General features: G+C 43.5%; 1 protein-coding gene across 1 annotated transcript in view; it reads left to right on the plus strand.

Moving 5' to 3' along the window:
• Positions 1 to 213: 213 nt before the first annotated feature.
• Positions 214 to 12,696, plus strand: part of Ern1 (endoplasmic reticulum to nucleus signaling 1) — a 102,962-nt gene continuing 90,479 nt past the window's right edge. The window contains exon 1 of the mRNA XM_028865193.2: positions 214 to 462. Coding sequence (XP_028721026.1) covers positions 403 to 462 — 60 coding nt within the window. The 5' untranslated portion in view covers positions 214 to 402. The remainder of the gene's footprint in view (positions 463 to 12,696) is intronic.

The following is a 12,696-nucleotide window of genomic DNA, read 5'->3' on the forward strand; positions in this document are numbered from 1 at the left end:
CAGCGCCCACAAATACCGAAAGCCCAGAGTTCCTCTCGGCCTCTAGCACCCAAGGGCAGAAGGCAGCCCCAAGCTAGCCCGGCCTTGGCCTCGGTCTACCCCGCCCTCTCACGGTGGCCACGCCCCCAAACCAGCGTAGGCTCCTCCCCATCCAGACAGTGACCCCGCCTTCTGCGGGCTCCGCCCTCCGGACCGCCCTTCAGCCCGCCCCGACCGGAAGAAGCCGCGGCACAAGGCACTTATAGGGCCGGGAATGGGGGTGTCGCCGCCGCCCAGTCAGCTCCGTGTCTACCGCTCCTCCGCCGGTGCCGCGCTGTCGTCGCGGCACCCCCGCCCAGCCCTCTGTCCACTCCGTCCCCAGTATCGGCCGGTGGAGCCCGGAGCCAGGGCCGCGTCCCCGCCATGCCGGCCCGGTGGCTGTTGCTCCTGCTGGCGCTGCTGCTACCGCCGCCCGGCCCCGGGGTGAGTGACCGGGGGAGTGCGGCGCGGGGACGGGCGGGCTGGTGGCCGGAGGAGAGTGGCGCGGCCGCCGTGGCTGGCGTCCGAGCCGGGCCGGGCCGAGGCGGCGGCAGCGGCAGCGGCAGCGGCGGGAGGCCGGGCGCCGCCGCTGAGGCGGCCGCGGGAGGCTTGGCGGTCAATCACGAGCGTCCTCCTCCCGAGGCCAGCGCGGCCCAGGCGGGCAGCGGCTCCAGGGCCCGGGACGCGCGCGATCGGAGCTGTCTCCCGAAGGCCCGAGCCCCGGGCGCGCTGCCCACCTGCCGGGCCGTCTCCACAGGTGGGCGCCGGCTCGGCCGGCCGCGGTGGCCGCGGAAGGACACCCGAAGCCGGGCGAAGCGGGTGGAGACTGGAGTTGGGAATCTTTGCTCGAAAGTTTTTAAAAATGCGACTTTGCGAAACGAATGCAGCTGGGAATTGGGTACGGCGTCTTTTACCCAGTGCTGGGTTCTGCTTACCTGCCCCGAAGGTTTCTTTGTATTCGGAGGCAGGGGGCTTCCTGCTAGTACTTTGGTTTGCTAGTAAGTTGTGGGCATTGGACCCTTTTAAAGACCCGATGAGTGGGCCAGAGTTGAAGTCACTTTAAAACTTAAAGCTGTCTCACGTGTGGGGCCGTCAGAAACGTCTCATCTTGTTTTCTGGAGAAGAAGAATGGTCCCGGTTTATATTTATTTGACTCTTTATCCATTTAGGGTTTGGACACTTTGACTAAAGAGGACATTTTGTGGGCGGACATGGTTATTTTCACCTTCTAGTTGGAAGAACTGAGGGCTTAATATTTTTTAAAAAAGAAAAACGCACTGTTCAGGATGTAGGCATGGCACATTTGTACTGGTCCTGTTTAATGACCTCTTTGAAGGTACCGTGTTCCCTTTAATAGGGCTTATCATGTACCAGGTGTCCTAGTGGAGGACTGATGTGTGGAGACCCGCGGGCCAGCCGCCTTGTTAACTCTGGGAACTCTTTGAACTCTTAGGCCTTGTAGGTAAATAATTGTGCTCCCGGAGTAACAAGAAATTAGAATTTAGAAACTACTGAAGTGTTAAAGAAGGTGGACTTTTTCAAATTTAAGGTTTTTTTTTACCCCAAAGGAAAATTTATATGCATTTTCGTAATGACAGACCTAAGGTGTTTTGGGGGGGGGGGTTGTTTTGTTTTGTTTTTTCACTCCTAATTAAAAAGAAAAGATCTACTTTTCACAACTAGAACCAGGTTTTGAACTTGAACACTTCACCTTGGGTTGATTGATTGCTGCCTGGTATCTGCTCACAAACAGAGAGTATGAACACAACTACTGAATGTTTGATGTGGAAATCGATCATTTCATATTTTCACAGCCGAGGTGTATATGGTTTCCTTCCCCACAGCTTTGCATTGAGTCTTCCTTCACTAGATTCTAGTGTTTTTGTCATCCAGCAACATAGGGTAAGGAGCCAAAAATAGCTATTTAGCTTTAGTTTTAGTGCATGTCAGTATTTTCAAGTTGTGCCTAGAAATCCAAACTTGTCATGGAAAAGATTCTAGACCCTTACCAAAGATGGCTTTACTGTAACTTTTTAAGATGAAAGGTCAGAATTTCACTTTCAGAATTTTCTTCTAATTAAAGATTTCAACTCCAAACATTATAAGAATTAGAATTTTTTTTTTAAAGATTTATTTATTTACTATGTATACGGAAGAGGGAACCAGATCTCATTACAGATGGCTGTGAGCCACCATGTGGTTGCTGGGAATTGAACTCAGGACCTCTGGAAGAGCAGTCGGTGCTCTTAACCTCTGAGCCATCTCTCCAGCCCCAAGAATTAGAATTTTAAATTTTGAAGTTAGAGCAGAATTTGTCCTTACAGTAGGCAGCAATGACTTAGGGCAGAATACAGCAGCTGTTAAGTCAGACAGACCTGAGTTCTAACTGATAACTTGCTAGCTGTATCCTCAGGCAAGTTATTTTTCTTTTTAGTGACTTCGTTTCCTGATGTGTGAAATGGGGGCAGCTAGTGCTTGGGAAGGAAGGTGCCTTGCACGTGATAGTGAATGTGTGTTCTCTTTATCTCCCTACCCAGAGTGCCTTTTACTCTGCATCATTTTAGGTGTAGTACTATGCCTTGGCAGGGATTTGTGTGTGTGTATGTGGTGTTTTGTTTTGATTGATGAAGTAGCTGGTACATTGGAGGCAATGCTGTGATTTTCTTTCAGCATTGTGTGTTTTTTCCTGAGCCAGACACTGACTCATTATTGGTTGAGAGGCTAGGCTACAAGATCCAAAATGCAGTAACATCCTTATTAGTAAGTCCTGGAGGCTGTCTTTGCCAATCCAGAATGTGCTTAGTCACATTCTAGAGTTTTCCCTTTCTTCCTAGACCTTTATCTTATATCTAATGTTGGCTAATTTTACATGGGTGCCACTTCACTCAATTATATCCAAAAGATTGGCACCATGTGAGACCAAAAATATTAGCTCAGCTAAGATACATTAAGTTTATTTAGTCAGTATTTGGTTTGATGGGGGTTAAGAAAAAAAAAGTTTGAGAACCAAGGACCATATGTGTAAGAAAGACAGTGTGCCTCTGAGAGAGAAATCTCAACCAGAAATGGCCTTGTTTATCATTTCCTGTGATGGCCATCACCTGCATGAATTACCCTAGGAGGAGACATGGAGCTGTTTATTCTGTGGCTATGAGTAGATGTTTCATTGCCGATGTTATCAGGATAGTTGATCGTGAACTTAAACTGTAGTTGTGCGCACATGTATGTTTCATTAATTCAGCTGCCCACTCAGCTTTCTTTAGCAAGATAGTGTTTCAGAACAGTAGAGAAACTGTATGTGAGACTTTCTCTAAAGAAAGAACATTTACGGGCTGGAGAGATGGCTCACAACTGTGGTTAAGAGCACTGGCTGCTCTTCCAGAGGACCCAGGTTCAATTCCCAGCACCCATATGGCAGCTCATAACTGTAACTCCAGTTCCAGAGGCTCCAACACCCTCACACAGACAGACATACATGCAGGCAAACACCAATGTACATAAAAATAAAAATAAATTATTTTAAAAAAGAAAGAAAAAGAGAATTTACTGCTCTTACAGACGACATGGGTTTGATTCCTAGCACCTACATGGAGGCTAAGGACAGTCTGTAATTCCAGTTTTATGGAATTCAACATCCTCTTCTAACCTCTGCAGGCATCAGGCATGTGTGTAGTTCACATATACATACATGTTGGCAAACATTTATATACATGTCTATAGTAAAAATAAGTAATTTTTTTAAGTTCAAAGATAGAGCATGATCCTGACTAGGAATCGGTGAGACACATAAAGGTTTCTTCATGCTGTCTGGTGGCATAGTTCCACCTTCATGAACCTAGGAGAGATAGTTACTTGCTTACTGCAGGTTTTCTACACCATTTTCAGGTTGAAGAACTATTGAATGTCTATTTAATTTTCATTGAAATTCTCTTGCTTTTGAAATCTAAAATCATCTATAATTTTAATATGTTGTGTGTTTTATAATCAAATATTTCCTCCATAGAAATGATACAGAAGAGAAACACCTAATGTCATTTTAATGGATTCAGTTCATATTATTTTTCAGATAATTTGGAGCCTGTCACCTAACAGGATGATTAGAGAGTGATGCTGACTTAAAATATAGGGATGTGAATCATACTCGGTGAATAACAAGGGTGTTGGTTGGCTATGTCTTCCGGATGCGCAAGATTGTGCTGTGGCTTTAGCTTTACCATATTCCACAGACTTGCCTGCCTCAGAGTGACATGTTACCGAGATAGGCGGTTAAGTGCACTCTTTCTTATCTCCTTTAATTAAGGAGAAAGTAAAAACAAATAATCATAAGGCCATTACTTGTATTTCGTATTAAAATTTTAACCATTATCCATGTAAAAAGTATTCAAGCGTTTGTGTCCATTCACAGGTTGGGGAACAGGGTCCTGGTTGACTGGGTTGGAAGAGCAGTGAGCCATGGTTGCCTAGCAGATGCCTTGCTGGACTTGTGGGGTTGTTTTCATTTTCCCAGTCTTATAAGGAAAGGGATATTGCCCTTTATTCAGGGGTGTGAATATACACCAGTGTGCTATTTTCTGTATGATAACATGGCAAATTTAAAAAAAAAAAAAAAACCTTAAAATAATCATCTTTACTGAAGAAAGGGTAGAAAGGGTAGATAAGCCTGCATTAAACAGAACGAGATGAAATTAAAACCCCTGTATAATCACTACAAATCAAACATCACCTCCATTAACATTTTCAGTAGCTCACTCATTAAAAAGTCTAATACTGTAGTTTTTAGTGTATTGATAGAATTGTACAACCATTTCCACAAGTAATTTTACATTTTCTTTGTCACTAAAAGAAACTCATACTCATTAGCTGTTACTCCCTCTTCCCACCTCAACCTCCTGTCCTCTGGCAATACTAACCGGCTTTCTATCTCAATACATTTGCTCGTTTTGCACATTTCATACGAATGGAATCATGTAATTCTTGTGTCTTATAACTAGCTTCTTTGATCCATCATTTTGGTTTTTCACTTATATAGAACATAACAGTACTTCATTCCTTTCAGCTGCAGAGTAATATTTTCATTTGTAGACACACCACATCCTAGCAGTGGGGATGGTCATGTGGGTTACTTTTACTTTTGGCCTGCTATGGATGTCGCTAAGAACACTTAGGTGCTAGTTTTTCTTGTGTAGAATTGCTGGATCATGTGATAACTGCATATTTAATCTTTGATGAATGGCCAGATTTTTCTGAAATCAGCCTCACTAGTTTATATTCTCACCTGCAATGTACATGGGGGCACTTACTGTCTTTTCTTACAGTTTTCTAGTGGGTATGAGTGGTAATTAATTCATTGTGGTTTTGATATGCATTTCCCTGGTGGTTCATCTAATATCTTGATATTCTTTTGGACATTTTTTCTGTGCACAAATTTACATAGATAACGTTTTTCTTCCTCAGACTGAAACACAAGAGATATTTCTTATCAGTAAATTTAATTCTATAACATCTTACTGTCTACATAGTATTTCTGAATGGATGTATCTTAATTTGACCATTTAGATAATGAGAGTGTTTTTAATTTTGATTATTATAAATAATGAATAATGTGATGAACCACCTCGTTGCTAAACTCTTGCATGTATCGTAGTTGCTTAATTATTTGCTGAGAATAGTTCCTAGCACTGAAATTTGTGATTGTATGTGTAGATTTACAGTTCTCTTCTGAACCTCAATCACCATTGGATGTTTGTTTTGTTGATTTTATTATTTTTATTTTACATGTATACATATTTTACCTGCATATATGTCTATGTACCACATATGTGCCTTATGCCTACAATAGACCGTATTAGATCTTCCTGGAACTAGAGTTACAGACAGTTGTGAGCTGCCATGTGAGTGCAGGGAATCAAACCCAGGTCTTCTGGAAGAGCAGCCAGTGCTCTTAGCTACTGAGCCATCTCTCCAACTATTGGATGTGTTTTAAAGCATAAAACGAACTTTAGATTGATAAGACAGCCATTTTAGAGTAAGCTGTTTTCTTTAAGTTGAATGAAAAATGTTCAGCTTATGTTTTCAGGATGAAAATAACCTTGGCAGTCTCGATGACCCCTATATAACTAAGCGTTGCTGAGAAGATGCTTTATGCTAGCCTTTTAAATAGCGCCTTTGCAGCTTCCTCTGCTCCACAGTGGTTTCAGATCAGCTTTCTAGCAGATGCAGCCCCCACGAGTGCTCTGCAATTCCTCAGAGTAATCCTGTGACTTTAGTTTTGATGGTAGCCTGTCTCCTGCAGATAAGAGTCTTTGTATTTGGTTAGGAGGCCATTTAAAGTTTTGCCTGAAGACTGTCCACAAATCAAGAGGTAATGAATGCATCAGTTGTCCTTCTGGAGGCTCCAGTTCTTTTCATGGCGTGGTCCATGGAGCTGTTTTCTTAGGGAGATTGAAGTGCCAACGGACAATAAAGTTATTACTTTGGGTTGTTTGGTTTGGTTTTGGTTTTATTTTGCTTTATTTTCCTTTCCCTACGAACATACCTGAACCTATTTATCCAAAAGAATGTGTCTCTTTCTTTTTTTTATTTTTTTATTTTTTTATTTTTTTTATTTTTTTTATTTTTTTTTTTTTTGGTTTTTCAAGACAGGGTTTCTCTGCGTAGTTTTGCGCCTTTCCTGGAGCTCACTTGGTAGCCCAGGCTGGCCTCGAACTCACAGAGATCCGCCTGCCTCTGCCTCCCGAGTGCTGGGATTAAAGGCGTGCGCCACCACCGCCCGGCGAATGTGTCTCTTTCAAAATAATTACTTCAACAGGATCAACTTATATGTTATACAAATCTGCCCCCCCCCTTTTAGCATTTTGGTTATATCATTTATAACTTTTCAATCATGTAGTTTAATTATTTATTATTAAGTAACTTTAAAACAAAATAACTTTTTTGAAGACAGGGTCTCTGTATAGCTCTGGCTGCCCTGGAACTCACTAAGTAGACCAGGCTGGCCTTGAACTCACAAAGATTCCCTTGCCTCTGCCTCCTGGGTGCTGGGATTAAAGACGTGCTGCTATGCCCAGCACCAAAATAACTTGTAAACATTTTTTTTTTGTTTTGTTTTTGAGACATGATCTCCAAGTGTAGATTAGGCTGGCCTAATCTAGTTTGTGTGATCCTTTGCCTCTGCCTTTCTAGCTGGGATAACAGATGTAGGCCACCGTGTTCTACCCAAATAACTTTTCAATAACCCTAAAACAAAAAGGAATCTTTTTAAAAATACATATATTTACTCTTAAGCCAGTTATTCTTACATAACTTAAAACAGTTTCTAGTTCCTCTGGTCTTTACTGAATATAACTTCTACATGAGTCACACTGCAGTTTTGACCACAACTGTTATTACTTAGTTTGATCACAGTTTATTGCAAACACTTGGATTAGATTTTTTACTTGTTTATTGAAATGAAACCCACCCTCAGATCATCAAGACTTTCTACCACTTAGGGGATACAAGAGTACAGTTTTTGAAAGGAGTTTCCATAAAGTTCTAGAAATGTTTTGAGCTGTAGTAGCATGTATGGATAACTGTATAGACTTCTGGTAGCTCTGGGAACAGTGTAGACAGCTCCATTCAATCTCAGCCATCTGATCCAATCCATCAGGAGTACAGTGCTGGTCTTTCAGTGACAGAGAGAACACAGTCAAGACTTGGAGAGTGAAGTTTAGACATATGCCACCACCCCCACTCCCTTCCAGCTGTGATCCTTCCCTCTCAGGTTGAAATCCTTACCCTCTAGGAAAACAGATTAGGAAGCCGGGGCCAGAGAGATCTGGTGACCTGTCCTAGGTTATATGTGAATGGCAAGAAGAACTTTGGACCCGGGTCCTCTTGCTTTTCTCTGGAGAGCTGTCTCCCGACCCTTTGCAATTTTGTGGTCCTGGGGCTTATGTTAGAACTCATCAGAACAGTTCTCCTAGTTAACCTGAGGCTCTGGGTTTGGAGAAGGACCATCTGGTAGGCTTGCTGCTAAACTGGAAGATGCTTCCTTAGATGGTGGATATTCCTCCCACATTCATACCCTGTGTTGTAGTGTGGAGCTTCAGCTTAAGCTAGAGACACTGTCTTCATCTGAGAAGCTCTGTCAGGAGACAGGCCGTTTTTAGTGGCCTGACCCAGCTCTAGAGGGTTAGGATCAAGAGGCCACAAAGCCAGATCTGCAGTTCAAACTCATTTCTTTGAGGGCTAATAATATCCTAGCAGGTGCGTGTTTTTCAGTAACTTCTCGCCTGGTAATATGTCTGAAATAGCAAAACTGAAAACTTGTGTCTTAGAAGCCCTTAACTAAGTCCTTATTACCAAATCTGCCAAAGTCTTCACCAGAAACCCTGACGAGATGGAGCTGTCTCTTCAGAGGCCCTAGTTTTAGCACCAGGGAAGTGGGCCTACAGTGACAGGAAAGAGTGAGGACCTGACCGTGGCAGTGACCCTTGGACCACAGAGGGACTCAAATGAGCCTAGGTGAACCTAGAAGGAGAGTGTAATAGGGGCTGGGGGACAGGAAGGTGCTCTGGGTTGTGGGTGTGACTTCTTGTTGCTGATAGATTTGTGCTAGAGCCAGAGAGACAATCCTGCCTTGCTTTTTTTTTTTTTCCCCTCCATGGAATTTTGCATGCTGTGTTACCCAAACCTGCTATAGTATAGGTACTTAGCAAGTACTGACTGAATTTCCCTTTCATGTTCATTAAGAACAATAAAGCAGGGGGCTGTCTGTCTGTCTGTCTGCCTGCCTACCTACCTACCTACCTACCTACCTACCTACGTACATATCTATCTATCTATCTATCTATCTATCTATCTATCTATCTATCTATCTATCTAACTATCTATCTGAGACAAGGTTTCTTTGTGTATCACTGGCTGCCTGGAACTCCCTCTGTAGACCAGACTGGCCTTGAACTCGGAGATCCATCTGCCTCTGCCTCCCGAGTGATTGGACTACTGGATTAAAGGTGTGGGCCACCATTGCAGGCTGTGCCGTCACTGCCCAGCACAAGGGGCAATTTTATTTTTTATTGTTTTTTAAACATAATTCTTTATTGATTCTTTGGGAATTTCACATCATGTACCTCAGTCCCACTCACCTCCTCTTATCTTTCCAACATCTCTTCATTCATCCTAGTGGCATTGGGAGCTGCAGTGTGTCAAGCAATATACCCCTTTGTCCAATCAGCTACACCTGAAAAAATGTCCATTGCAATGAGTCATTGGTCTGGATCAAGGCCTCTGGCACACCATCATCACTGAACCCTCACCAAAACTCCTCTTGGATATCCTGCTATTGTCTCAAGTCATGGAGGTCTTGCAGTTATTGTTACACAGGACCATTTCCTTCGCACACTCCAGCAGGTCACAGGTGGGGTTGATGTTAGGGTGGGCCAACCCAAGGCCCAGGATGTGGGTCTGGGTGGTAGGCTGAGCTGATCAGTCCAAGCCACTGGGACAGTCCCCTAGAGGTAAGGGGCAGAGCCAACTCTCCTAGGCCCGTGCCATTGAGGCCAGCTCTCCCACTCCCATGGTGAGGGGTGAGGCCATATCTTTCAGATGTATTGGATGGGGGGGGGGGAGCTCTTCTGCTGCAGTGTCCAGCAAGGGGCAGGGCCAATGAGGGACCGATTTCAACACGCATGGTTCCTATTATCCCCTGTGGCAACGTGGGCCATGGCCATCATCACAGACCCCAGCTACAGCAGGAACACAGACCTAGACAAGCCCTCACCAGCAGCTTGAGCCCAGGCATCACCACGGCCTGATGGCAGCACAGGCTTTCCCGATTGGTATGGCCCCAGCAGAAGCAAGGAAGGGGCAATTTTAACTTCAAGCAAATGGCTTGTGGATTTCAAGAGTTAAGGTGGGGAAAGATGCCTCTTTGACATATATATATATATATATATATATATATATATATGATTTTGGTTTTTTGACACAGGATTCCTCTGTGTAACAGCTCTGGCTGTCCTAAAACTCACTCTGTAGACCAGGCTGGCATTGAACTCACAGACATCTGCCTGCCTCTGCCTCCTGAGTGCTGGAATTAAAGGTGTGTACCACCACCACCACCACCACCACCGCCCAGTAGTCTATAATCTTTAAAAGGATTTCAATGATAATGTATATCTTTACTCAATTAAAGGGCCTTTCAGAACATTTGCTTAGGCACAACCTAAGAATGTGGCATCTTCTTCATAAGCTTCTCGTGTTAGCAGTGAGGTTCATTTTTTCCATTGCCAAACCCTGTCAGGTTAATGGTGGGGATCAGTCCAGGTCCATTTCATTCTTCACTCAGTGTGAGGTTTCACTCTTTAAAAAAGGACCCTTGATCCAGGATTGTCTCCATGTATTCAGCATGATTTTCTTAGTTAGCAGACTAATTTATAATTATAATTCAAAACCACATTGTTCTTTAGTGGATCATCTCCCCTCCCCCATCTCAGATGAGGGGACACTTGTTTGTCCATGTCTCTGGAGTGTTTGTCATGGAAACTGAATTTCTTCCTACATTTCTGAACAAGCAGTGCTGTCAGATCCCCAGAACCTGATGTTGCCAGTGATCTCTGGCCGAGCCAGAGGAGCTTGTTGACTAAGGTAAATCATATTTCTTAAAATTAATGGCCTGTGACTCCTGAGGGGCCTTGCCGGAGTGAGAGAAACATCTGCACAGAAGGCCACAGCTGCACCAAGGATGTGTTAGTTGCAGCAATGCTTCCTAGCCTGGGCTCAAATTAATCATCTGAAATCACCAGGGAAGCTTTTAAAGCTGCATTCCCAGCTACTAGCCCAGATGAAGGAAGTCAAAAATCTCTGGGCACACAGCCTGGCATCTTTAAAAAAAAAATGTCTTAAGCCGGCCGGTGGTGGTGCACATCTTTAATCTCAGCACTTGGGAGGCAGAGGCAGGTAGATCTCTGTGAGTTCAAGGCCAGTCTGGTCTACAGAGAGAGTTCCAGGACAGCTAGACTATTACACAGGGAAACCCTGTCTTGAAAAATTAAAAAAAAAAAAAAAGAGAGTCTTAAATCCCAGGTAGCAGTCTTTAGGTAATCCCTGTGCCTTCCTGGTCTTGATTTTGACAGACTAAGTGCAGTTACATGTTCCAGTGATGTCACAGAGCACCCCAGACCAGCGACGCTGCCAGCTCATTTATGGAGAAGTTGGGAATGATAGATTGTGCTAGTGAGTGGCAGAACTAGAAATAATAGAGAACCAAGTACTGTTTTTTTCTACTATGTTTCATTGTTCAACTTTGTGTGTATTTGTGTGGCATGTTCAAGTGAATGACAGTGCATATGGATGCCAAAGGTCATCCAGCCTCTGGTAAACCTGGGGGTTATTCCTCAGGTTGGTTTTTTGTTTTTGTTTGTTAATTTGATTTAAATTCATTTATCTAATTTTATTTGTATATATATATATATATATATATATATATATATATATAAGTGTGTGTGTGTGTGTGCCTGAATGTATGTATGTGTACTATATGTGTGCAGGAGTCTACAGAGGTCAGAAGAGGTGTTTGGCCGGGCGGTGGTAGCACATGCCTTTAATCCCAGCACTCAGGAGGCAGAGGCAGGCAGATCACTGTGAGTTCAAGGCCAGCCTGGTCTACAGATTGAGTTCCAGGACAGCCAGGGCTGTTACACAGAGAAACCTTGTCTCAAAAAACCCCAAAAGGAAAACAAACCAACGAAAACAGAAGAGGCATTTCATCTCCTGGAACTGGAGTTACAGATGGTTGTGAGCTGTCCTGTGGATGCTGGGCACAAACTAGGGTCTTCTGCAAGAGCAGTAAGGAATCTTATCCACTAAGCCTTTTCTCTAGCCCCTAATTTAATTTTTTGAGACAGGGTCTTTCACTCGGACTTGGAGCTTATTAATTAGGCCAGGCTGGCTGGTCAGGTAGCCTCAGGGATCTGCCTGCTCTGATTCCCCAGAGTTGGCATGATAAGTGTGCACCATAGTCCTTGGCTTTTTACATGATGCTAGGGATCAAATGCATGGCAAGTGCATTACTGGTAGAGCTAGCTCACTAGCTAGTCAGCATTTTCTTTTGTTACTTTTAAAAAGCAGGGTAACATAAGAACCATAGATACTTATTTTTTGAGCACAAACTGTTGAAATTGCTATTATTAGCATTACCTGATAGCTGGCCTTATATTCAGATATACTTAACTGACCTGCAAGAAGTCTATACAGATTTTTTAATAATAGTTTTTAAAATAATTTATTTTTATTTCATGTGTGTTGGTGTTTTGCCTACGTGTTTGTCTGTATGAGGGTGTTAAGTCCCTGGAACTGGAGTTACAGACAGTTGTGAGCCATCGTATGGATGCTGGGAACTGAATCTGGGTCCTCTGGAAGAGCAACCAGTGCTCTTAACTGCTGAGCCATCTCTTCAGTCCCCTATAGATATTTATTAGAAGGTACCCAACACACCTGCCTGGACTGAGTCTACCAGGTTGATCGCAGTCCTCGGGGGAGGACTTGTCCTGGAGGAGGTGGGAATGGGGGTAGGCTGGGGTTAAAGGGAGGGGTGGGAGGGGAGGGAATAGGGGAACCCATGGCTGATATGTATAACTGAATGGTATTGTAAAATAATATATATATATATATATATAAATTTAAAAAATTTAAAAA

The sequence above is a fragment of the Peromyscus leucopus genome, chromosome 8b, assembly GCF_004664715.2.
Source record: "Peromyscus leucopus breed LL Stock chromosome 8b, UCI_PerLeu_2.1, whole genome shotgun sequence".
NCBI lineage: Eukaryota > Metazoa > Chordata > Mammalia > Rodentia > Cricetidae > Peromyscus > Peromyscus leucopus.